The sequence below is a fragment of the Agrilus planipennis genome, unplaced genomic scaffold, assembly GCF_000699045.2.
Source record: "Agrilus planipennis isolate EAB-ADULT unplaced genomic scaffold, Apla_2.0 scaffold94, whole genome shotgun sequence".
In the NCBI taxonomy this organism is placed as follows: domain Eukaryota; kingdom Metazoa; phylum Arthropoda; class Insecta; order Coleoptera; family Buprestidae; genus Agrilus; species Agrilus planipennis.
The window spans coordinates 935,933-959,975 of NW_020439120.1; the positions used below are offsets into that span (position 1 = coordinate 935,933).

The 24,043-nt window shown below is 35.4% G+C and overlaps 3 protein-coding genes across 4 annotated transcripts; all 3 read right to left on the bottom strand.

The window, feature by feature from the left end:
• Positions 1-2,628: 2,628 nt before the first annotated feature.
• On the bottom strand, positions 2,629-5,310 carry LOC108742088. Its single transcript, XM_018477111.1, has 2 exons — positions 5,020-5,310; positions 2,629-3,004 (listed from the first exon to the last, which is right to left on the bottom strand). The coding sequence occupies exons 1-2, from the start codon at positions 5,173-5,175 to the stop codon at positions 2,678-2,680; spliced, it is 483 nt and encodes a 160-aa protein (XP_018332613.1). The 5' UTR covers positions 5,176-5,310; the 3' UTR covers positions 2,629-2,677.
• A 3,924-nt stretch (positions 5,311-9,234) lies between these two features.
• LOC108742089 lies at positions 9,235-12,446 on the bottom strand. Its single transcript, XM_018477112.2, has 2 exons — positions 12,177-12,446; positions 9,235-9,702 (listed from the first exon to the last, which is right to left on the bottom strand). The coding sequence occupies exons 1-2, from the start codon at positions 12,318-12,320 to the stop codon at positions 9,364-9,366; spliced, it is 483 nt and encodes a 160-aa protein (XP_018332614.1). The 5' UTR covers positions 12,321-12,446; the 3' UTR covers positions 9,235-9,363.
• Positions 12,447-16,375: 3,929 nt separating this feature from the next.
• On the bottom strand, positions 16,376-23,682 carry LOC108742086 (beta-1,3-galactosyltransferase 1-like). Of its 2 annotated transcripts, none has more exons than XM_025977715.1 (2): positions 23,569-23,682; positions 16,376-18,517 (listed from the first exon to the last, which is right to left on the bottom strand). In XM_025977715.1, the coding sequence occupies exons 1-2, from the start codon at positions 23,642-23,644 to the stop codon at positions 16,875-16,877; spliced, it is 1,719 nt and encodes a 572-aa protein (XP_025833500.1). In that variant the 5' UTR covers positions 23,645-23,682; the 3' UTR covers positions 16,376-16,874. The 2 variants fall into 2 exon arrangements, with proteins under 2 accessions (XP_025833500.1, XP_025833501.1); XM_025977716.1 differs by lacking the exon at positions 23,569-23,682 and adding an exon at positions 20,146-20,583.
• Positions 23,683-24,043: the final 361 nt, after the last annotated feature.

Genomic DNA, 24,043 nt, shown 5'->3' on the forward strand with positions numbered 1-24,043 from the left:
GAATATTTTCGAACTTCATTATTTCGCTATACTCCACCCCATCTGAACAAAATCCTTCGGTTATTCCCCTCCTCCTCCCCTAAATGTCTCGATCATCGCCTCAGACGATCTCAATGTCAAACACGCCTCCGGGGGCTGCGTACAGACCATCAGATCATCTCCCTTCTTGCTTGTTCTCGACTTCAATATTACGGTTGATACCCCCCAGACTATACGTACCTCCCCACCCCCATAATCAATTTCCTGACATTATTGACATCTACGTTTCAAACAATGCCACTTTTTCCGCTGATTCCACTCTTCTCGACGCTCTATGCTCCGACCAACTTCCAATCCTAATCGAAGTCCGCCCCCAAGCCCTCTACCCACCAAACCTAACAACCTCGCCAGGCTGGCTATGTCTTCACTACACTCTCGAAATATCCTCCTCGAAGTGCACTTCAATCTGCATAATAGCAGAACTCGACGAAGCTGTCAATCTTCTTCCAAGCGACATTACCAGCGCCATCGAGCTTTCCACAACCTTCCGCCTCTCCTCCTCCCCAGAAAAATCCCTGCGGCACATTTGTTGAAGCTTTTCTGCGCAGATTCATCGTCCCATCCCTCGATCCTCACAACCCTTTACTGGAATACATGGAGACTCTCCATTAACAAGACCAAGTCGGAAGTACGAAAACCACCCTATCACCGTCAACAACCACCCCATTAAATTAAATAATCAGGAAACTCACTTGGCGGAAACACATCCTATCCACACGTCCCAAGGCCTTAGACGCTTTAATCTCCGACAAACCCTTTTTCCAAAACAACTTCATCTCCCATCAAATCAAAATCCGTATGTTCAACACAATGAGGAGCATCTGCCTTTACGTCTTTCCCATCTGAGGCTGCGCCCTTCTCCACCACCTACAAATCCTCGAAGGCTCCTACACGCGGGTCCTTTCTTTTGCGCTTGACTACCCTTGGTTCGTCAGAAACGTCTAAATTCTCAAATAAATTAGTTAACTTTACTTCCCGAGGCCGCAATTATCTCCCGTCCCGTCCATCTCGACACTTTCCGACTACGTCCTCAAATCAAACGAACGTTTCAAAAGGCCCTGCCACCTTCTACTCTGAGCTGCTCTCTTTTCGCTCACTACTAGTTTCGCCTTTTTTAACGTGAGTACCCCCCCAACTAATTCAAGGTGGACCACCGATTCACATTGCACCTCGTTTCCGCCCCAAAAGCTTTCTTTCCTACACTGAATTCCCCTTCCCGCTTCCAACCTCTTCCCACAAAACCTTCCCCGGGACGATTAACCTCCTGATTGATCTCCCTACTCGAGCAGGGGTTTTACTTGGTGGACGCTTCGGTGAATCCAACACTTCAGGGGCTGTCCTTTGAAGATTTCTCTCGAGGATAAACTAACAATAAACGTTTTTCGTATTATAAGGTGATTTAATTAATTAAATAGTAGTTTAAAATAATTCGAAGTGGTCTGCATTCTGTCGAAAATGCCAGACGCGGATCGCGATTTCGAACCTTTTCGATCTTATCAGCGCGTCGCAGGCAGCTCCGACAACTTTTTACCTGCTGTCTTAACAGTGCGTTTTAGAAAATATCACAAATGGCGCAGTAAACGCCATCTGTAGCACGATGCTGCATTTTAGGATTACGTATGCTCCAACAGGGTCCACTTGTGTGGATATCTACTTGCTGAAAACGAATCCCGGCATAGCTAACGACTTCGTGATAGGCACGTTAGCTTAATAGAATAAAATAATTCGAAGTAGTCTGGATTCGTTTTCAGCAAGTAGATATATACACAAATGGACCTTGTTGGAGCATACGTAATCCTAAAATGTAGCATTGTGCTACAGATGGCGTTTACTGTGCCATTTGTGGTATTTTCTAAATATTAGTTATTCGTTAGTTGGTGAAATCGTTAATAGTTCACTTCGAAGTGATTGTGATCATTAATCGAGGAATGGACATTCTCAGACAATAATCGTGTGAAAGTGAAAAGCATTTGGATTAAGTGTTCATTATCGAGGTTAGACAATTCCTTAGTCGATGGACATTAAAATTCAAGAGTAACTACCTCACACTTTCTAATAAGAGTCCGGTTTCTCATTAAAATTGCCCTGGTGCCCAGAAGTAACAACGACAAGAACATCTAATTATTGTTTGTTATCAAATCATCCAACAAATATATATACATTTAAGTACACTTAGTTTACCAAGAATGCGTTACGTAAAGTTCTCTGATAATATTTATATAGGTATGGAAAAATAAACGATAGAAACTTGATAGACAGTTGTTTATGGAAACATTCACTGGATGTTTTTGTGATTCTTACATTCTTTTTAAAAAGAAAGATGTTCTTGTAGATAAGATGGAAAAAAGTGGTTGAAATCATTAAATCATAACATTAGGTTGGATTTAAAGCATAAAGGTGCATGCATATTTGTTGGTACAGCACCATAGGAAAGATAAAAACATAAAAATTTGTCAATTAAAGCCTTTAATGCTTGTCAAAAGAAGTAATTAATATTTCTACTATTCTGTTCCCAAATGAATCTATAAAACGAATGATTAAATAGGCATAATAATAATAAACTGATGTATCAAATGTTTCAATCAAATATTTAAACAGGAAAAGAGCATCTATTTATATTTTTAAGAAGTAAATAGCCTCAATTAATGACATATGCCAAGAAACTAATTAAAAGTAATACTATGGTACATTGTGAAACAGAATTTGAACTTGAAACTCCATAAATAAGCACTTCATCTGTATTTCGCCAGACAATAGCGTAATAGTTGGAGTAGTATGAAATTACATCATAGTTAATCACCACGTTCCAACGATATCTAGGCTGGTAGCTTTGCATGTTCCTTTGGATGGTTTGGCATGTGCCTAGTTTGCCAGACGACGATGAATATGCTTCGTTCACGTATGATAGGACCCTGGTTTGCATGGCAGTTGGCATGTTCGATCTGTACACCGTTGCTGCTCTTGTCTGTAAGAAGTAATTCCCTTTACAATTTAGTTATAAGATAAAAACAATATCAATGTATCGGTTTCTTTGATATACAATAATAGAACATGGATATTAAAGATTTAATAAAATAATTGTTAACAAGTCGTTTTAAAATTATGTTTCTTTATAACACAAAAAAGTAAAAAATAATTGATAAAGCTTCAAACCAAATGTGACCACCGGTTGCATTTATCAATTTTAATGTAGTGAATATAATGTATAAAGGCTTGACGGGAATAGTTGAGCTTTACGCAAATGAGTTTAACGTCTTATAACCTACTAATCTTTTTCTATAACTAGATATCTTTCGATAACATTGATACAATAATAACAATGTGCAATAAACTAACAAAGAAGTTTATAATGGTTAGTATTCTATCGAATCGCATTTTCGATCTTACGACATCTCTCAGTGCATCGCCGACAGTTTCAACAAAACACAAATCAACTCTGTCTGCTACCTTGACACAGCGTTCTGTAAAATCCTATAGACGCCATGTGTAGTGCAATGCTACAGTTAGTGGAATTCAATATGTTCAACAAAATCCAACTACATAGACGGATATCTATTTGCTAAACCTGAACTAAATCCACGGCGTTTTCCGTCCCATTTGTAGAATTTCATAGAACGCTGTGTCAAGGTAGCAGATAGTGTTGGTCTGCGTTCTTTGAAATTGAGATCTAACTAGATCAAATTTGCAATCCGTGTCTGGCAGTTTCGATAGAATACTGACCACCATAACCCTCTTTATTCAGTTTTTGTAACGTGCCTATCACTTATGGTTAGCTACGTCGTAGATTCAGTTTAGCAGTTTATGTAAATGAACCTTGTTGAACATACTGAATTCCAGTAACTATAGCATTGTACTACATTTCATTTCATGTGTAGTAAAGTTCATTATACTAATATTCCACATCTTACAAATTCTCTAAAATCTCTGTTACAATTTTTTGGTTCCTTTGAAAATAAACACTAGGATATGAAATGTGAGAAGAATGGACATGTAGAGGTATGTAGAATTTATGAAGGCCTTGCTGTGGGAGTACTAGCAGAGGGAACTGTATGCCAGAATATGTGAAGAAAATGAATGATATGGACATTACATCCACTATAGGTTTAGAGTGGGAAATGAAAACGGATGGTCTAAAACGTCTTTAAAGCATGCGATACGACGATTTATGTCCTTTTGAGAAGCCTATCTCTAACCGTTTCTAAGCGGTGTTCTTAATTTGGGTTTTGAAGATTAATTTTTTTGTATTTGTAACTTTATGGCTGTTTTGTAGGGTAAGGATATTTTTTTGATGATTTATTTTTGTTGTATCTATTAGTATAAGATTCCAGATGGGAAGAAGGGTTGAATTCACAAAAGATTAGAACCGTAACTCACTTCAAACGGTTAGAGATGTAACTTTGAATAAATCTGCGCGAATTGAAAGAATACACACTAGACTTGAACAAGACAGAAACAGTTTGAATTTTAACATGGCGCATACAGGTAAAGGGAAGGGGCACATCTCCAACCGTTTGAAATGAGTTGTATAGGCGAGTCAGAGTAATTAGAAGTGCGTTAGGATACTGAAATTGGTGATGGGAGGTGCATGTTCGCCAGCTGCCTGTACTATACAGTCTTCATTCAAAATAATATTTACGTGTTCTAACGTCATTCCTACATTTCATCGCTATAAATACAAAAATAGTTTAACAATATTAAATTATTTAGTTGATCTTATAAATAACCGTTAAATGATTGTTTCAATTAATTAGTCAAAATTAATTGTAGTAACTGTATTCTATTACTCTAAATAAAATAGAAATATGAAAATTTCTCTTACAATATGTACTCGTTCCTTTTATTTGTTATTCAGTTTAATGATATTAATTTGTAAACATTCTTATTCAAACGAATTAGCCTTTAAGATAATTTCAATGCACTAAAATCGGAAGGGGAAATCACTTCATGCTTTTCCTTACAATATTATTTCAGAATACTTACGTCTCTATGTTCATCAGTTAGCATCTGCTTGTTCAATTGAGAACCTTCGCTTTCCATATAAACAACTTCAGGATCTTTTTCGTCAACTTGAAATGAAGTTACTAGCCAGCATTCCAGAGCAAAGAAAAAAAAATAGACTAAAAGCCTGGAGCACATTTCGAATTTCGGAAAAACAAATTATTCGGCACAAATAAAAGTACTTTTGTACACTTCTAATTAATCTTTTGAAATTAAACGCGAGTCCCAATGTTGAAATATGAAAAGTTGAAGTGAAGCCTAATATTTATAATAGATATTAGAGTTAGATATGTATATCTAGGTGTAGCCTTCACTATATGATAAGCTAGAGCTCCATGGATAAATTCGTAGAAGTTATTGGTTTCGTAGCTAATAGGAAATGCTTTTTTTGCTGATATTGAAGTGTTTTCTAAACGGATTTTAAATTAATTTATCTATATGTTAATAATAATTGATTATAACGTTAACTTGAAAGGTTCGCGCAATATAATTTCTGCAATTTTGCTTAAACAGGTGTATTTGTAAATATTAATGTGAAAATTAATTTTCAATTTTTTACCTACTATAAATTATCTCAAGCTAGAGAGGAAAAATTTATTGCTGTTGTCACACCCTTGCCGGGAATCGAACCCGGAATCTGTGACTTTAAGCACCAATGCTGTGATTACAGCAGCAACAACGTCAAATCGTACTTTCGAATTAATGTGTATATACCAATACTATATGAAACACTAACATTTAATAGCGATTTATATCAAATATTAGAACTGTGATCTAATAAGTACGGTTTGTCGTCGTTTCTGTTGTCATCTTTCGTAGCTTAGTAGTCAGAGAATTAGTGTGTAAAGTCAAAGGTCTCGGGTTCGATTCCCGGCGAGGGTGCGACTACAGAAACAAATTTTTCTTCATAAACTTGATGTAATTTATAGTGGATAAAAAACTAAAAATGAAATATCACTATTAAATGTTAACGTCTTTCGTATGGTATAGGTATGTTTGAAACAGATTGACTCTTCATACCAGAGGTTGTTGAAATGGTAGTTGGGACAATTATCAGTTATGCCGAATACAAGAATTACACTGATTTTCAGATATTTCTTCTCTTCCTTTGCGAACCTAAATCAATAGCCCACGTCTAAAAATAAATTTACCTTAAATATTATTGTAAATATTAGTGTAAACGAGGTATCCATCTACGGTTGGTCCAAAACTGTCACAGCTACTCTTGAAAATTTTCTAAAATTTAATAAATAATCTAATCAACATTTAGTAGAAATAACCATTATATTCTGAATTAAATCAATAAATATATTCATTATAAAATAACAAAACATATGGAAGTCTTAAATCAGTAAATTAATAAGGAATTTCCATAATGGGATGAATACCACAAAAACGTACCAGAATAAGGCACACCAGAGGAAATGGAAATTCGGGGCAAGTGGAATTCAGCTCAACAAAATAAGTTCCGATTTTTCTGTTTGAGTGTCACCTCTTGAAATCGATTGATACTACCTTCTCAAACGTCGCGAAATATTACAGCATCAATTCGATACTTGAATTTGTCAATTTAATGCAATTAATTTTTGATAAATTGGTAAAGGCTTTCGCAGTTAGTAAATGAACTGACGCTGTTCTGATTCGGATCTAAAGAACGTCGTGTGTTGAAGCAACTTCAGCACACGACGACCTTCAGACCCGAATCAGAACAGCATCAGTTCAATTAATTTTTGATTATTATTAATATTTACGTTAAGCATAGGAAGACAAATGAAAAAAAAGCTCAGGAGCCACTATACCGAAGCAAAGAACCAAAAGATAACCAAAAAGGAATTTACCTCAGGATACTCAGTCAGTCAGAGGTTCCTGGATTCTCCTAATTAGAAGAGAGCTCGAAACTCTTTAACAATAATAAAACAACAATGTAAAATGTACCAAGAAAGGTTTATTTAAAACAACTCTTTTTGTTTATGTAATATACAAGGGGGCCCAAGAAACTAACTTACGACACCTTATGAATCGTTGGCAGGTTCTTATCTGCGTCCATCTGTCCAAGGAGATCCTTTACTGATGAATGTAATTGATGTTTATTCGAATGGCAATCCAAGGATTCCAGGTGAGGCACTTGGCACTTCAAAGAGAGAGTTTTGCTGGAAGGTATACACTACATAGTCTAGCAAACAGGGTAAGTAATGTGCCCTGTCTTTAGCGCAGTTAACTTAATAATGAAATTATCTGTTCAAGTCAACCAACACACTGTAAGAATATCTTCTCAAAACTTCACCCCGAGGACTCTGAAAAGAAGATAATGATTCTCTTCGAGCCTCTGAATTAAAATTTTTCCTAAGGTCAAATAAAAACAATATGTGAGTGAGCAATTTAAATGACTGTCGTAACGTTCTCGTTCGATTTAAATCTGTTATATTTTTTTGTCCGCCGCCATCGAGCATTATTATTCATATTTTAAGTTCTTTAAAAGCGCTAACTGGGTAACTAATGTTCCATTGCACAATTTTATAATATCTTACCTACTATCCCTAAAGAACAAATTATTAATTATTATTACAACCAGTAAACTTTATTTGGGTTACACCTACCCCGCACAAATGTCGCTCCAGGGTAAATAGACCTAGCATGAGTTTCATATGCCCCTTAATAGATCCCATTTGCCTCTTATTTTATTAGTTCATTCGCTGGCAATAAAACTGCAATTCATGCATAATATATTCTGTAATGTCGGCAACATTAAACTTGTATAAATAGAGCTACAAATGTTTTTAAAATTCCTTAATTTACTCTGTTTAAAAGGTTCGAAAGTCCACCGTTTTTGAGAAAAACGTATTTAAAGAAAGGTTATATCCGGCCCTGGTAGGATCACGACACTGCAACGCCGCATTCAATCATGTGATACTTAACAACATCAATGTTGGATTTCTTTTGTATGTTTATATTCTTGCATTGTTCATTATTTGTTAGATTAGATTAAAGGTGATTGACGATGTTTATGTTTACAATCAGGCTAGAGTAATTGTTTGTTTTTTAACGTTGCGGGCTTGTATTACGTACGTATGTAGACAATTGAAATCATTAGAAGTAGGTCAATGTATCAATATCATAGGTTAGTGTAGAATAACATTATTGCATTGACCACTGCGTGAGCTTCTGAACGAACATTTTCCTAGACGCCGGAGTGGACATGCGGGTCCTGCACCATGGCCGGAGTAGTCCTGCGTTAAATTCCTTTGAGTTCTTCGTACAAAGTTGTATAAAACAGTGCACACAATTTTTTTGTAATATACGTAATATCTCAATGGTGGTTTTAAAAGTTAATAAAAATACTATTCCCTATCCACAGGATATTTATTTAATATTTACTTATTAAAGTTTGCATAACGTTACATTTTTTCTTTCTTTTGTGTTCGAAATACCTTGTCGCGATGTACTTTAAATAGTACTGCATACTATCAACGATTTACTCACCATGTGATTCCCTACTGCATCAAATTAACACCATTAAAAGCTTACTACTTATTGCAGAAACACTCTGTAGAAATGAATAAGAAGTTGTTGATCAACTTTACACTTGTGTATAGCATACTTCCATTACCACACTTAATCATAAAATAGCGTCAGCATCTGCCTTCAGGTATTACGAATGTTAGTATTATAAAGTTCTTTCGAATTAATGTGTATATACCAATACTATATGAAACACTAACATTTAATAGCGATTTATATCAAATATTAGAACTGTGATCTAATAAGTACGGTTTGTCGTCGTTTCTGTTGTCATCTTTCGTAGCTTAGTAGTCAGAGAATTAGTGTGTAAAGTCANATAAGTATATCCGATTATTTTTGGTAAATTCTGTGCCTTTTCTATGCACCTTTTTCGGGGTCGGTATAAACTAGAATTGTACCCTTCGCGTTCTCATTATTTTTTTATATACTTTTTGGATCTTCTGCGAGAAAAAAACATACAGTGACAGAATGTTAAATTTATTTTGCTTTTCTTTTTTTTTAAATTTCTAATTCCAATTAATTGATATCCGACTAATTTTAGAAATGTAATGTAGTCTCACAAGTAAATGTTAAAGCGAGAGCTAAGAAAAGTTTGTACATTTGTACATTTTTCTAACTTAAATTTAGTTGTTTTGACTCGAACCTTCAGTTGATATGACGAAAAAAGTTTTAGAAAAATAATTGTGAATTCATTTATATTTCTTTCTTTTTCTTTTGTCGTTAATGCATATTGAGAATTCAGAGAAGTTTTTTTCTGTTTGCTGTTATTATTTTTGACGGGATATAATAAGTAGGTAAATGAACAGTTCAGTTAATGGTATATGCCAATAAGTTAATTAAGACTAGCACTGAGATATATCTGATTGTGAAAACATCCTTGTTGGAACCAGAACCTGATCCATAGATAAGCAGATAATCGGAATTTTGATTGACAATACAGTAGTAATTGCTGTAATACGAAGCTGCAGCATAGTTAATCACCACGTTCCAACGATACCTGGGCTGATTGGAGTTCATGTAACGTTGAAGAAGATCAGATATTACTACTCTGTCGGGCGACAATAAATACGATGCATTAACGTAGGATAAAACTTGAGTTCGCATTGCATTTGGCATGTCGGTTTTATAAATTGTTGGCGCTCTCATCTAAAATAAAAATTTTCTTTCAAAATTGTTACAAGCCAAAGTACTGGTACGTATATGTAGGCAACCCAACATATATACTGGCAAAGAAGACCAGGTTTCTAGACGGCATATACTGGAACATTCTGGAACACAGTCAGCCTCTATAAATAGTTGTCGGGAAATCGAACACAACTAGTTAATACAAGTACGAATTCGAGGCGATATAAAGCGAAGAAGAAAGAGCAAAGAAGTGACAAACTGTTCATATAGTGGTGAATTGTTAACTAATTAATAACATTTAAGCGATTAGTTAAATAAAGGTATAAATATGTGACAATACAATATTCACTTAATGGGTGTAACGTAACATAAAAATGCAATTGTCAGGGGCGGATCGTGAATTTGTGTCGACTCTCAAAAGTGGGCTGAGTTATGAGATTCGAATCATTAAGATGAGTCGATCTGCTCACTACTATTGTCAGTGCTAATAAATATATGTTACGGTAAAAGTAATAAACTGGTGATTACATATAATAACCGGTAATTATGCATAATCACCACTAAATTCGGTAAATATGATCAATTTCTGAAAATTTATAAAACTAATACGAGGGTGGATTGATAAGTTTCCGGCCTGACCAAGAAAAACAAGGTTTTTAAAAATTTTTTTTTTTTATTTCTCAACATAATCTCCTCCAAGGCTGATACATTTCTCATAGCGGTGTTCCAGTCTATTAATGCCATCTCTATAGACTGATTCGTCAAGCTCCTCAAAATAACCATTTACAGCTTCGATTACTTCTTCATTGTCCGCAAATCTCTTACCGCCAAGCCATTTTTTGAGATTAGGGAACAGAAAATAGTCACTCGGGGCTAGGTCTGGAGAGTAAGGAGGGTGCGGCATCAATTCAAACTTTAGATCGTTGATTTTAGCCGTCGCAACGATTGACGTGTGCGCTGGTGCGTTATCGTGATGAAACAAGATTTTTTTCTTCGCCAGATGAGGTCGTTTAATTTTCACCTCGTGGCTCAAACGTTGCAATAAGTCTGCGTAGTATTGACCAGTGATAGTATTACCCTTTGCAAGGTAATCAATGTATATAATACCTCTTGCATCCCAAAAAACAGTAGCCATAACCTTGTTCGCCGAAAAAATTGTTTTTGCCTTCTTTGGAGTTGGTTCCCCTGGTCCAATCCACTGTTTAGACTGTTCTTTGGTTTCAGGAGTGTAGTGGTGGACCCACGTTTCGTCAACGGTTACGAATCGACGCAAAAATTCGCTTGGATTACGCTTATACAATGACAAATTTGCGGTAGAAATGTTTTTTCGAATCAATTTTTGGTCGACTGTTAGCAAACGCGGCACCCATCTTGCACAGAGCTTTTCCATATGCAAATGTTGGTGCAAAATATGTTGCACACGTTCATATGACATCTTACAGGTCTCAGCTATCTCACGCACTTTCAATCTGCGGTCTCCCAGCACTATTTGATGAATTTTTTCGATCATATCTGGAGTTGTGACCTCAACGGGGCGTCCTGAGCGAGGCCCATCAGAGGTGCTCACACGACCCTTTTTAAACTCGGAAACCCACTGCTTAACGGTTGAATATGACGGGGAGGATGTCCCCAGTGTTGAGTCCATCTCTTTTTTAATTTCCTTCGGCGTTAACCCCTTCAAATAAAAGTATTTGATGACAGCACGATTTTCCTGCTTTTCCATTTTTACGAAAACCACAGAGGCGTCTTGTTCAGCGTGCTGTCAAACCTACACTAGCAAGGAGATCGGGCTGAAACTATAGCTACAAGCTATCCAAGGATGGTACTATAGAATGTCACCTCAAGGTAGGCCTAGTGGCGTCATCTCTTGGTTAGGCCGGAAACTTATCAATCCACCCTCGTAGGTCCACGCGGACGCATCGCTCACTCAAGTAGGAGAGAGGCGGATGTCGAACGCTGCCGAACGCGGAGGCCGATTGTGCCTCTTTGTCGCTCGTTCAGCGCTCTCGCTTGCACTTCAAGCCTTAAATGGAACGCCTCAGAGCGTGGTAACGCCGCATGAGTCATGTTTTTTCGTGCGTGCAGCCGGCTCCATCGAATTATAAGACGTTGTCACGTCAAAAATTCTGACAAACTCAGTAAAAATGCATTCTCATTATACTTTGACAAAAAAATGAAATTAGACATCATCAGGAAAGCAACACAACTGTTTAAGTAGGGAGTAGACAGCAAAGACCAATAGCATTTACTCAGTTTAAGTTTAGCCAGTTATAATGAGAAATAGAAACAATAACCTAGAATGCACCTATCCTTTCAATTAAAAAAATATTTGAGCAAATCGCCCACGAAATCTCAGTGGTACACACGTTGACTTGATTTATTAAGGAGACGAAGCGCAAGTGAATAAAACTTTTATGAGATTAAAAATAAAATAAAAATTACATTCTGAAAAAAAATATATAAGCATTATGAGTATACGATCGTGAAATGCTTACGTTTCTTAAATCATCGGTTAGTGTCGGCTGAGATCCATTGCTATTTCTGAAGACAGCTTCAGGAATTCTATCTTCTACCAACGATGCAGTTACTAATTCTAGTAACACGAAGAATAAAAAAATGGGCCACAGTTTACAACTCATTGTGTACTTAACGCAGCTAAATTTACTTAATAAAAATGAAATTACTTTTGTAATATCTATTGAACTGAATGGGTGCTTTAGGTGTTTATAAATGAAAATATTTTTAGTATTAAATATATCTAAGTACACGGCCTTCACTTTCTGATAAACTAAAATTTTATCGGCAGATTCGTAAAAATTTTAACTTGTGTACCTATGTAAATAGTGAAACATGATTTCTGCGAGAATTGCTGATATTAATACATTTTTTATTTGTTCATTATTATTTTATATCGATTAATCTATCTGCTGTTATCAATTGATGATAACGGTTTTCAAATTGGTTATAATGCACCTTATAAGCGGCTGTGTACTGCAGGGTAATTACATTTTTTTAATTGTAATTGATATTTTCATCACCATCATAAGGTCGTCAGTCCTAAGACTGGTTGGACACGTACCTCCACTCTTTCCTATCCTGAGCTAAACTTCGCATTTCCCTAAAACTTGAACAACCCACATTCTTAACTATTTGCGAACAGTAATCCAACCTAACTCCTAACCCCTGCTAACTCCTGTTTCTTCCTCTAATATGTCTCTGACTAGACCTTCATGCCTGAGAAGGTGTCCTACCAACCTATCTCGCCTATTTCTTACTGACTTCCGTAGAGTCCTCTGTTCTCATATGCTTTCTAATACCTCTTCATTTCTAACCTTTTCAATCCACGTCATCCTCATCATTCGCCTATAACACCACATTTCGAAGGCTTCTAACCTTTTCTTTTCCGCCGCGCCCACTGTCCATGTTTCACACCCGTACAACGCCGCGCTCCAAACATACACCTCTAACAACCTTTTTCGAATTTCTAAATTAACCATTCGCGAGCATAGAAGTGACTTCTTTTTATTAAAGGCGACACGACCATGCGTTATTCTCTGCTTTATATCGCTACTACTCCTTCTATCCGAGATATCTAAAACCAGCCACTTCTTCTAATATTTCGTCTTCTATCTTAATATACGCTCTTTCCCTACTTTTTCTTCCCTTGCATACCAGTATTTTAGTTTTACTTTTATTTATTTTCAAACAGTACTGATCTATCAATACCACTTCCATTTTATTCAAAGCTGTCTCTAGGTCCTCCTTGCTAGATGCTAATACTGCTATATCATCTGCAAATCTAAGCATACTAATCTTTTGCCCTTGCACATCTATCCCTACAGTTGTACTGTCTTTAATTATGTTGATGGCGTCTTCGATGTATAGATTAAAAAGTAGCGGTGACAGTGTGCATCCCTGTCTGACTCCCTTCCTAATATTTACTTCTCTACGTTGCAGCCCTAGCTCTATAACTGCCTGTTGCTCTTTATACAAACTGAGTATCACTCTTCTATCTTTGTAACTCATCCCTACATTTATTAAGGATGTTTAACATCTTGTCCCATTTAACATTGTCAAACGCTAGAATGGCCTCCCGCGTTCCTCTGTTTCTTCTAAACCCAAATTGATCTTCCCCTAATAGTTCTTCCGCCCTTTTTTCCAACCGTCCCTCTAGGAACCGGTGATATTTTGTAGTAATAACCAGGTGTCGTTATTTGCGATATGCACGACATGCAAATAAGGCAAAATGTTTACCGAGCGTATAAATACTTAGTACATTTGTTTGTCGGTACTCTTCCTTTTTATGTGTGACACTAGCAAAAATATTGAAGGTGAATATGTTACGTCTATCCGAAAAGCAACCTGCACTGTCCTACACTAATAACCGAACCTTTTTTTGAAAAAAGAAAAATATTTAAATTGCATTTACCGTGCCTTTTTTTTGATAGGGTGGCTGATAGTATTCATATGACTTATTTTGTACTAAGTCTATGTTTTTTAAAGATAAAGCCGCGCCTTGATAATATGAAGCACTCATTGACGCTAACTCGTGTACTTCAATCACCGTCTAAAAAGCATCATCAAATTAAATTAAATTAGCATTTGTACAATTAATTTGGTGTAAATGGTATTCATTGAACCATACACGAAGACACGCATGGTTTATGATGGTGTTCATTCTTTAACTTATTTTTTTGTTGGTTTACCTTATAGACTTGTTAATTTGTTCTCATTTACGGTCTAATTCCTTCAGTCTCTTACGTAATAATTACGGATAACATCTTAAATGTCGATACGCCCTAGAGTAGAAAATAATATTTCAAAAATACTCATTGTTTCACAAACAGTTTTACAGAAATGCTACATGGAAGTCATTTGGTGACCTTGAATGTAACTTTACTCTTCTTTTTCGAAGTTATTTGAAGCTCAAGCCATTTTTTAATGGGAATATATATATATTTAATTTCAGCAATGGAAAGATAAAATTTTATAATTTTTACATCGAAAGCAAGAACAAACTGGAATACTTCTATGAATAACCTGGGAATGAAAACGAGAAAAACAAAACAACCAGCGTTGAACAAAAAGATTTGTAACTAAAGTACAAATTAAGATAAGGACTGAACAGCTACTCATGGATAGAATATGAACCAAGAACTCCTAAAGTAAGCATAAATAACAACAACTTACTACTTAATTATCGACATTGCCAGTTTCTCTCAATCCCTGTACCACGTTTAAGATGGTTTTCCGATGAAGAAGTCCTCGATGGGGATATCCATGATCGTACAATTCGATTGTTGCATAGACATTGTATTAGCATTAGTTGAATATCAGTATCAAATCACAAAGTTTTGCCTTACTAAACACCATTGTTAATAACTACTGTTCTAAACTGACCCATGACAGTAGCACACTGTCCTACTGTCAATGACTTCGACTAACTACATGCATACGTAAAAGTCTAAAACATTAAAACAATAAAGAACTACTACAGGCTAGTGTAACATAAATATTCGCAATCACAAGCAGTCTAATTTACTAAATAACGAATAATGCAGAAAATATCAATGGCGGTAAATGCCATCTGTAGTACGATGCTACATTTTAGGATTATGTATGCCAAAGGTCCATTTAATAATATATCGATATCTACTTGCTGAAACGAATCTCGGCGTAGCCAACCTCAACGTGATAGGCACGTTAGCTTAATTGAATAAAATAATTCGAAGTGGTCTGTATTCATACAAATTATTATTATTGGAGCATACGTAATCCTAAAATGTAGAATCGTACTACAGATGACGTTTACCGCGCCATTTGTGGTATTATCTAAAACGCGCTGTTAAGACAACAGGTAAAAGTTGGCCTGTGTTCTGTCGAAGCTGTCTGCGACGCGCTGATGAGATCCAAAAAGACCGAAATCGCGATTCGCGTCTGGCAGTTTCGGCAGAATACAGACCACTTCGAATTATTTTATTTGAATAATGCAGGAATACAAAATAAATACAACTGGGATGCTGCTAATTTGAATGAAACATTGCGATGTCGCATTTCTCCACATGTGTTAGGATTTGCAATTGGGGGGGGGGGTCAGTAAAAAATTAGAATGTTGCCTTTTATCTCAAATATACGTATACATTATATATACGAAGGGCATTAAAATATAACCGAGCCTCCTACAGGCTTGCTACTTCATTAACACCATGGATATTACGTCAAAGTATAAGTATATCCGATTATTTTTGGTAAATTCTGTGCCTTTTCTATGCACCTTTTTCGGGGTCGGTATAAACTAGAATTGTACCCTTCGCGTTCTCATTATTTTTTTATATACTTTTTGGATCTTCTGCGAGAAAAAAACATACAGTGACAGAATGTTAAATTTATTTTGCTTTTCCCCAAATGCGAATATACGTAATCATTGTTTTCTCTGCTTTAGGGGTAGACAGCAAAAGCTCCTCAAAACCCTACTTGAATATACACGTTTAATTTATTCGAAGGACTTGTGATTAACTGTAAGGATAGTAGGTCAAATTGTATGTGGGGTGATTAGGTTTGTTAATGGTAGGTGCAGAATTTGTAACGGATAGGTGAATTGAAAATGACACCCTTATTTCTGTTAAGCAATTTAATCTTGTTTTTCATTTTACAATAATTTATAATTGTTTATTGATACAATTATATTCCTGGATATATACAGATGTAGGTGTGCTCAAAAGAAATAGAATGGTAAGTACTTTTTATAATGCTATTTTCGTTAACAAAAATAAGTGACACTATCTTAAAAGCAAATCGTTAAATATTACTCACGTTACGTATGTAAGAAATAAAAGAACTAATTAAAATTTAGAGTTATTTACATTTAAATTCAATAGAAATATCTTAACCTTTTCATTTTCTTCTTATACTTTTATACTTTGTTTAATGTAAACTTCTATCCAATATGGGTAAAGATGAGTACAGAACCTCGCTTTTTTTTTCTTTGAAATCTTGCTCCGAAACCACACCTGAGTATTAACATTCCAAAAGTATTTTTAATTTGCAAATTGCTTTAATCTATCAATACTCCATATTCCTTTGTCAAATTGCCTTACTTCATTTCTTTGTTCCTTCCATTTGCACGATCTTTTACATATTTTTTCAAATAAATTCGTAGAAAAGCATTGACAGCTTTCAGTGCTATATTGTTTTCATTTACATGTCTGCAAACCGCTCAGTAATATATTCCATGCTTCGAACTGTTGGTGTGGTTTAATCTGATGGATACTTATTTTCTTCTGAATCAAGCACGCAGTAAGTTTGGCTTTTAGATTATGAAACTGTGGGACATGAACACGTCTTATTCCTAAATCTTCTGACACAATTCCTGTTAAGAATACATCTTCCAATTTAAAGAACGGATGCATTAGACTCGCTGTGAATAACTCAACGGAGAGCCTGGTAGGAAACAAGTATGCTGGCCCTGTGGCGAAGTCTGGATACACTTCTGGTTTGAATTCTTCATATGAAACATAATATTTTGATTCCAAATTACGAAATGGTTTATAATTTCTTCCCAACATTCCATAGATCACTCTCCCTTTAGGGTTTAAATTGAATATTAAATCTAGTACGTTGGGTACGTTTATGAACATGTCGTCATCGGCTTTTAAAATAAAGTTGGCATTTAGGCAATAAGTTCTTACCCACTCTAGCATAGATACAGTCTTTAAAGTAAGGTTATAATATGAATCAATAAAATTTCCAATAATAACATCTTCGTACAAACGTTGTTCTTCTTCCACTTCAAATTTGAGTTTCGGGTCCGTAGTTGTTCCCATAAGAAAGGCTATGACTACATCTTTCCTAACGGTATAATGACCCCAAGTTAACCTTATTGCTATACGAGCATCTTTGTGGCTCAGAGCTGATGTAATAATTATCAATAATTTAATGCTTCCTTTCTTCTTCTGACAAATATCTATACTAGAATTTGTATGACCAAGTTGATAAAATTTGAAAACAGGACCAATCATCGTAAAAGAGGTATTCTTATGATGAATCGGTGATACTCGCACTGAATGGCTTTTCTTTGCTAATTGTTTATGAGGAACCTGTTTTACTGGAGGTATCTCCTTTAGTGGTTGTTTTTGAGGAACCTTTCTAATTGAAAGCATTTTCTGTGGTGGTTGTTTCTGAGGAACCTGTTTTATTGGAGGTATCTCCTTTAGTGGTTGTTTTTGAGGAAACTTTCTAATTGAAAGCATTTTCTGTGGTGGTTGTTTCTGAGGAACCTGTTTTATTGGAGATATCGCCTTTGGTGGTTGTTTTTGAGGAACCTTTCTAATTGAAAGCATTTTCGGTGGTGGTTGTTTCTGAGGAACCTGTTTTATTGGAGGTATCTCCTTTAGTGGTTGTTTTTGAGGAAACTTTCTAATTGAAAGCATTTTCTGTGGTGGTTGTTTCTGAGGAACCTGTTTTATTGGAGGTATCTCCTTTAGTGGTTGTTTTTGAGGAACCTCTCTAATTGAAAGCATTTTCTGTGGTAGTTGTTTCTGAGAAAAATATTTAGCCCTAGGTACTATACCGGAAATTGATAAAACAACTCTTTTCTCAGTGATAGGATTAGTTTGTTGAATCGTTCTACTTTTTCTCGCTCCTTCAGATATTATACGTTGAAGCTTGGACTCCCATTTTAGTGAATGGTTATACCTCATGTATTGATCAAGTCGTTTAAATTCAGGTAAAGAAACATAAAATTGATACAAGGCGAAGTTTATCGTTAGAAGGCACATTATAGAAATGAAAGCCATTGTCCGTTTTGGAACCAGCTTAACACATGCGGTGCTGACTCCTGAAATTGAAAAAAGTACGATTTTAGAGAAAAGTTTAATTATTCTGCAATAATACACTTTATCTACTAGTGTTTAGCTTAGGTTACAACGTAGTTAGTAGTGAAGGTTATTTAAGTGTAAATTGAATCCGGTATTGACAGTTTCCTTTATTTTCTGTAACCATATAAAATTTCCGTTATTATTACCCTTAAAAAAACGATAATTCGCCGTCATCGCAATAATTTCTTTCAATTTCGCCTCCACCTTAGTCTCTTATCATCCTTTCTATCCTAATTTCTACGGTGCTAGGCCAACAAAAATTGAATTGAAGCAGCAATTGAAGTAGTTTGGAGCAATTGCCGAAGCAACAATACAGTAATTGCTATAAGGATAGTCCAAGGAATGCGCGATTCTCAACAATACCGCTTCCACCGTCTTGTCAACCATCTTACAACAGACGCAAGCGAAAACCCGAAACCAACGAACTAACGAGATTCCTCGGCTCCACAATTTCTTCCAATGTGCCCCCCCCCCCATCTTAGTCTGTCTTACTTCTATCATCTTTTCTATCTTAATTTCTCTTTCTCCTATCTGTCATCATGTTTATTCTCTTTTCGAATGTCATCTTGTAGGTACTTCTTTAGATAAGTGGAATTATCTAAATGCCTTAATTCATTATTTTCACATTTTGAACGTTACAGTATGGTTAGGAACGCTACTTTAACTGAATTCCCAAATCGTCGGGACCTTACCAACCTTAACTTATCTTACAGGGAATAAAAAAATTTGAAAAATGTACAGGACGTGTATTAAAATAAAATACCACAAATGGTAAACGCCATCTGTGGTACAGTGCTACATTTTAGGATTACGTATGCTTCAGCAAGGTCCATTTAAATATATGGATATCTACTTGCTGAAACGAATCCCGGCGTAGCTAACCACTACGTGATAGGCACGTTACCATACTCGAATAAAATAATTCGAAGTAGTCTATATTCTGTCGAAACTGTCAGACGCGGATCGCGATTTAGACATCTTATGCTGCTGTAATGTTCCGCGATTATAGATAAAAAAATATCACACTAACAATAAGAGTTGAGATACTTATTAGGGGAATGAAGTACAATAATTGATGTGGTAGGGTTTAGATGAGAAATACCAATTGCAAATTTCAAATTGCATAAAATATGCAAAACAACTGACTTCTATAATCAAGGAACAAAGCATTTTGCACACCATTTAACCCTTTTTAGATTGCTCCTCAGAATATTAAAGTTGTATGTATTAGTCTTGCTGCTATCAGCAGAATGAAAATCGTAGTTTTTAAAATAGTACAGCATTAAAGCTATAAAGTACCACGTCATCATTGTCATTTTTGAACTGATAGTAAAGTTGGCGAAAATGATATGACGCTTGTTAGTTTTATTTTGTGTTGGCAAGATAAAGGCATCGTAAAATTAATTACTTTTTATAATAGAAATGATTCACCTTATCTATTTATTTACATCCATACAGAACATCGGAAACAGCGGATATTACTTTATAAAATACGTTAAATAACAAAATATTGCAGATATGTTGTAGTAATTCTATTAGGTCCAAATAAAACCTTAAATGGCAATTCGACGTCAAGCCTTGTACTTACTAAAAAACTCCGGACAGTTTTTGAATTTGTAGTGAAGCGTAAATTTGCTTCTTTAGCATCCATTTTCATTACCAGTATAGATGATTTGTTGGGTATATATTTAGAATCACTTTATGAAAAGTAATTCGGTAAGAAACTACGATTGGGTACAACGTGCTGTCCCCGGGCGTCACAGAGGCATTCTTCTCATGTTTTAAAAAACTTCATACTCTTGTATTCACGCAATTTACTTTTACTATAATACATATAAGTAAGTAAACGTTTTTGAAACTGCTTTTCACTATAACACATATAAGTAAACGTTTTTAAAGCTGCTTTCTATTTTGACAGTGACAAAGTCAAATTTGTTTACAGTAACTAAATAACCACTGAAGTTTGCCATATGCATTAAAGTAAATAAGCACAATATTTCTCAGCAGAATTTGAACCGTTCATACAGACCATTCTATCTTACGTTGAAGCTACAACTAATTGTAAGGTGTGTTAAAATGCCTATGAATCGTACTTACTGTGAATCGGTACTGTTAATCGTGATTTTTTTTATTATAATTATAAAAAGCCTTGAATAAATTAAGAAATGACTCATAGAACCTGTGAAGTTTTCACATTGTCCAAAAATAAATAAAAAATCAGTCTGTATAGTAAAAGGCTGTAATAGCATCACCAATAAAAGCCTTCAAGTATTTTGTATACGTAAAAAGTGTATTTCGAATATTTGAGAAAAAAGTTAGGTATCAGAGAAGTAAATTTCGGAATTGTCACTTTACTTTAGTACAGATAATTATATTTTACCAACTAAGTAGGTATTATACTTAATATTAACATTGGAAACTTAATTTATTAATTGAATCCATAAAGAAACATCAGAAATTTTGATAGAAAAAAATAAACTAACTTTCGTTCCCAAACCAAGAAAAAATGTCGTGTTTTCTGTGTGGGGTAAGGTAAAAAATAATATCCCTACAGTAATGGCAAGTTGAAAACCCCGCGCATCACATGCTATCGCCATCATCATGTTCATCATCTTTTGAAAAATACGACACGATATTAATGGGAAAATTCGTACAAATACCTTCAGCAATTATTATCAATAGGACATTTTGAATTAACCCTACAAAAATTCAAAGTGTTTCAATTATAATAATGATTATAATATCGATAATGATCATACATTAGTGCGACATATGGTGGGTCTTCATGCTGTCACCTCCTTGTAGCTTGCTAGTGCGTAAAACTAGAAGCCCGGGTTAGATTCTCCACGAAGAAGTGACAGCAGCAACAATTTTTCTTCATTAATTTTAATGCAAAAAATTAATTCATTAATACCTTCAGGCATCTTTTCCTATAAATAATAAAGTACATCTAATATAAGTCTATTAAGTGTAATTTATAGCGTTTGACGGCTTTGTTAAAAAGTCTTCGCAGACGCAGGAAATATTTTCAGATAGACATGGTTGAAAAAATATATTCCGTTCTCCAAATTATGCATTTTCGCTCATGCGACATAAAAACAAAATTCCGACAAAAATATACAATTTTGGTGTTCGGTGAATATTTTGTCTTATCTGTATAACATCATCATACGAGATACGACCAAAAAAACTGATATCATAAATCCTTCGAAAATTATTTTTGAGATTCGCTGCCGCCATTACCTTCGAAGTAGTCCCTTCTGCATATATGCACTGGACCCAACGTTTTTTCCACTGTTAGAAGATTTTGTAGATGTCCTTTCTTGAGAAAGAATCGAGTACCGCCTTCGATACTCTTTGAATTTCTTCTACGGTATCAAAAGAACGTCTTTTCACCTTGATTTTTAATTTCGGGAAGAGCCCCCATGTTACACAGAGCTAAATTGGGAGAGCATGCGGGAGTGTGGAACAACCATCATTGAATTTTTCTCCAATAGCTCTCGCCTCATAGACGTGTGACATGAGGTATTATCGTGATGCAGAACCCAACTGTTTTGACGCCAAAGTTCGAGTCTTTTGAGATTAATGCTCTCGCGTAACCGCCTCAAAACAAAACAATAAAAGCCCAAATTCACGGTCTGACCTTCTAGCACAGATTCTTTGTGTACAATTCTCATAAAGTCGAAAAAATAATGAGCATGCTCTTCATGTTGCTTCTCACCTGCCAACATTTTACCACTAACTTGATTGCTGTTTTGTTTCTAGATCATATCCATAAATCCACGTTTCGTCGCCGGTAATTACTCGAGAAAGAATGTTTACATAATTTGAATCGAGTTCCTTGAGTGCTGAGCAGACGTCAATTCTATGCTGCTTCTGATCAACAGTCAACGGACCGGGGTAAACTTTGCTGCTATGCTATGCATGTCTAATTCTTCAGTCAAAATTCGCTGACAAGTTCCATAACCGATTTCAAATTTATTGGCGTAGTGGATGTGGAAGGTCGCCCACTTCGTTCATCATCTACAAGTTCTTTCCTGCCGGCTTTAAATTGAACATACCAGTGAAAGTGCTGTGTTTTCTTCCGGGCTTTTTGGCCGTGGTCTATGGAATCTTGCTCGGAAGAAAACACAGCATCAATAGACGCCGGCCGTGAAAGCCTAAGAACTAGAGTATACCATTGAAATACCTATATTCGACTCATTGCATATTCATTAAATCATCGCCGAATGATTTTATACGTTTCAGTAGTATTTTTCCGACATTAAAACAAAATTTAATATAAGCAGGTTGATCTAATTTTTCGTTCATCTTAAAAATCGTAAGAGTGTATACGTAACACGTTACAAAAACACGCGTGAAGCAGCCTCTACTGAGTCGAGCAAGTTGAAACTTGCAACATAGACTCATAAAGCATCTACCTATCTCCACCCATCGACAGGTCCCTGTACGGCTTCACCTTTTCGTGTTATGGCGTCAGTCGGGGAACTTTTGGTTCACACCTTGTATACAATTAAGGTAAAACGTTTACCGAACATTAAAATTAAATATTTTTTGTCGGAATCTTTTGTTTTTATGTCGCATGAAAATGGGTCATAGGTAAATGTATGACATATATTTCGTCATGTCAATTGCTTCTGTCCTAAACTAACCGAACCCTCAAAATCATTTAAACTAAGAGTATCTAACAGTCCTCAAAAATTTTAAATTGTAATTATTGAACTTATAAGTCCTACTTTATTTCTTACATGAAGAAGTGACTAAAGATACTTGTACGAATCTTCTTATACCACCTCGCACTTTACAAAAGACAATGCAGTCGCTTACAGGTGATTGCATTTAATAGAATATCCCTATGCTCGCTTCTGAAGTTTCCACTACCTTCACAAACATATATATGCATGCCCAAAATTTATGTTACGTAGCAATCAAGAAAGCAATTATTGCCTTTCACTAATTAAGTGTCACTTTATATTTAAAAAAAGGATAGGTAATGCTTGTGTGCACTCACCGTTACATTCCAGTCTTTTATTCAGCAAAAGGCTTCCCAAATATGGTCCACTAACTTGTACAATTTTGGCCACCATGGCAAACTGAGACAACCGCGGAATATGTTTTAAATCAAACTCGCTTTTTATGTCGAAATCACGTTTCAGTATTTCAGTGTCTCTATATATATATGCGCATATATTCGTATGAGTAAACAGATAAACGAAACAATAAAGCAGAAGTGTAATATAATTAAAATGTAGTTAATACCGGGACTTATACGGAATATCACATCAGACTGAGAACAATCCGTTCACCTGATTATTATTTACGACATAAAGAAAGCAAATGAAAAAATTTAAACATTCTGATACTACAATAGTTAAGGTAGTTCAACCGGGCCTTCCGTAATCATATCAGCAACTAAATAAAATTTATAGAAATAACCTATTTAAGTATATTTTATAGTTCCTAAAGGTCCATTCTAAATATCTGTG

Bases quoted from the DNA above. Each gene is read 5' to 3' on its own strand.
- LOC108742089 (XM_018477112.2), bottom strand. From the start codon at position 12,320: ATGAGTTGTAAACTGTGGCCCATTTTTTTATTCTTCGTGTTACTAGAA. The intron at 9,703-12,176 runs GTAAGCATTTCA...TTTTTATTTTAG, and splicing joins TAACCGATGATTTAAGAAAC to ATGAGAGCGCCAACAATTTA.
- LOC108742088 (XM_018477111.1), bottom strand. From the start codon at position 5,175: ATGTGCTCCAGGCTTTTAGTCTATTTTTTTTTCTTTGCTCTGGAATGC. The intron at 3,005-5,019 runs GTAAGTATTCTG...TACTTCTTACAG, and splicing joins TAACTGATGAACATAGAGAC to ACAAGAGCAGCAACGGTGTA.
- LOC108742086 (XM_025977715.1), bottom strand. From the start codon at position 23,644: ATGGTGGCCAAAATTGTACAAGTTAGTGGACCATATTTGGGAAGCCTT. The intron at 18,518-23,568 runs GTGAGTGCACAC...TTTCAATTTCAG, and splicing joins TAAAAGACTGGAATGTAACG to GAGTCAGCACCGCATGTGTT.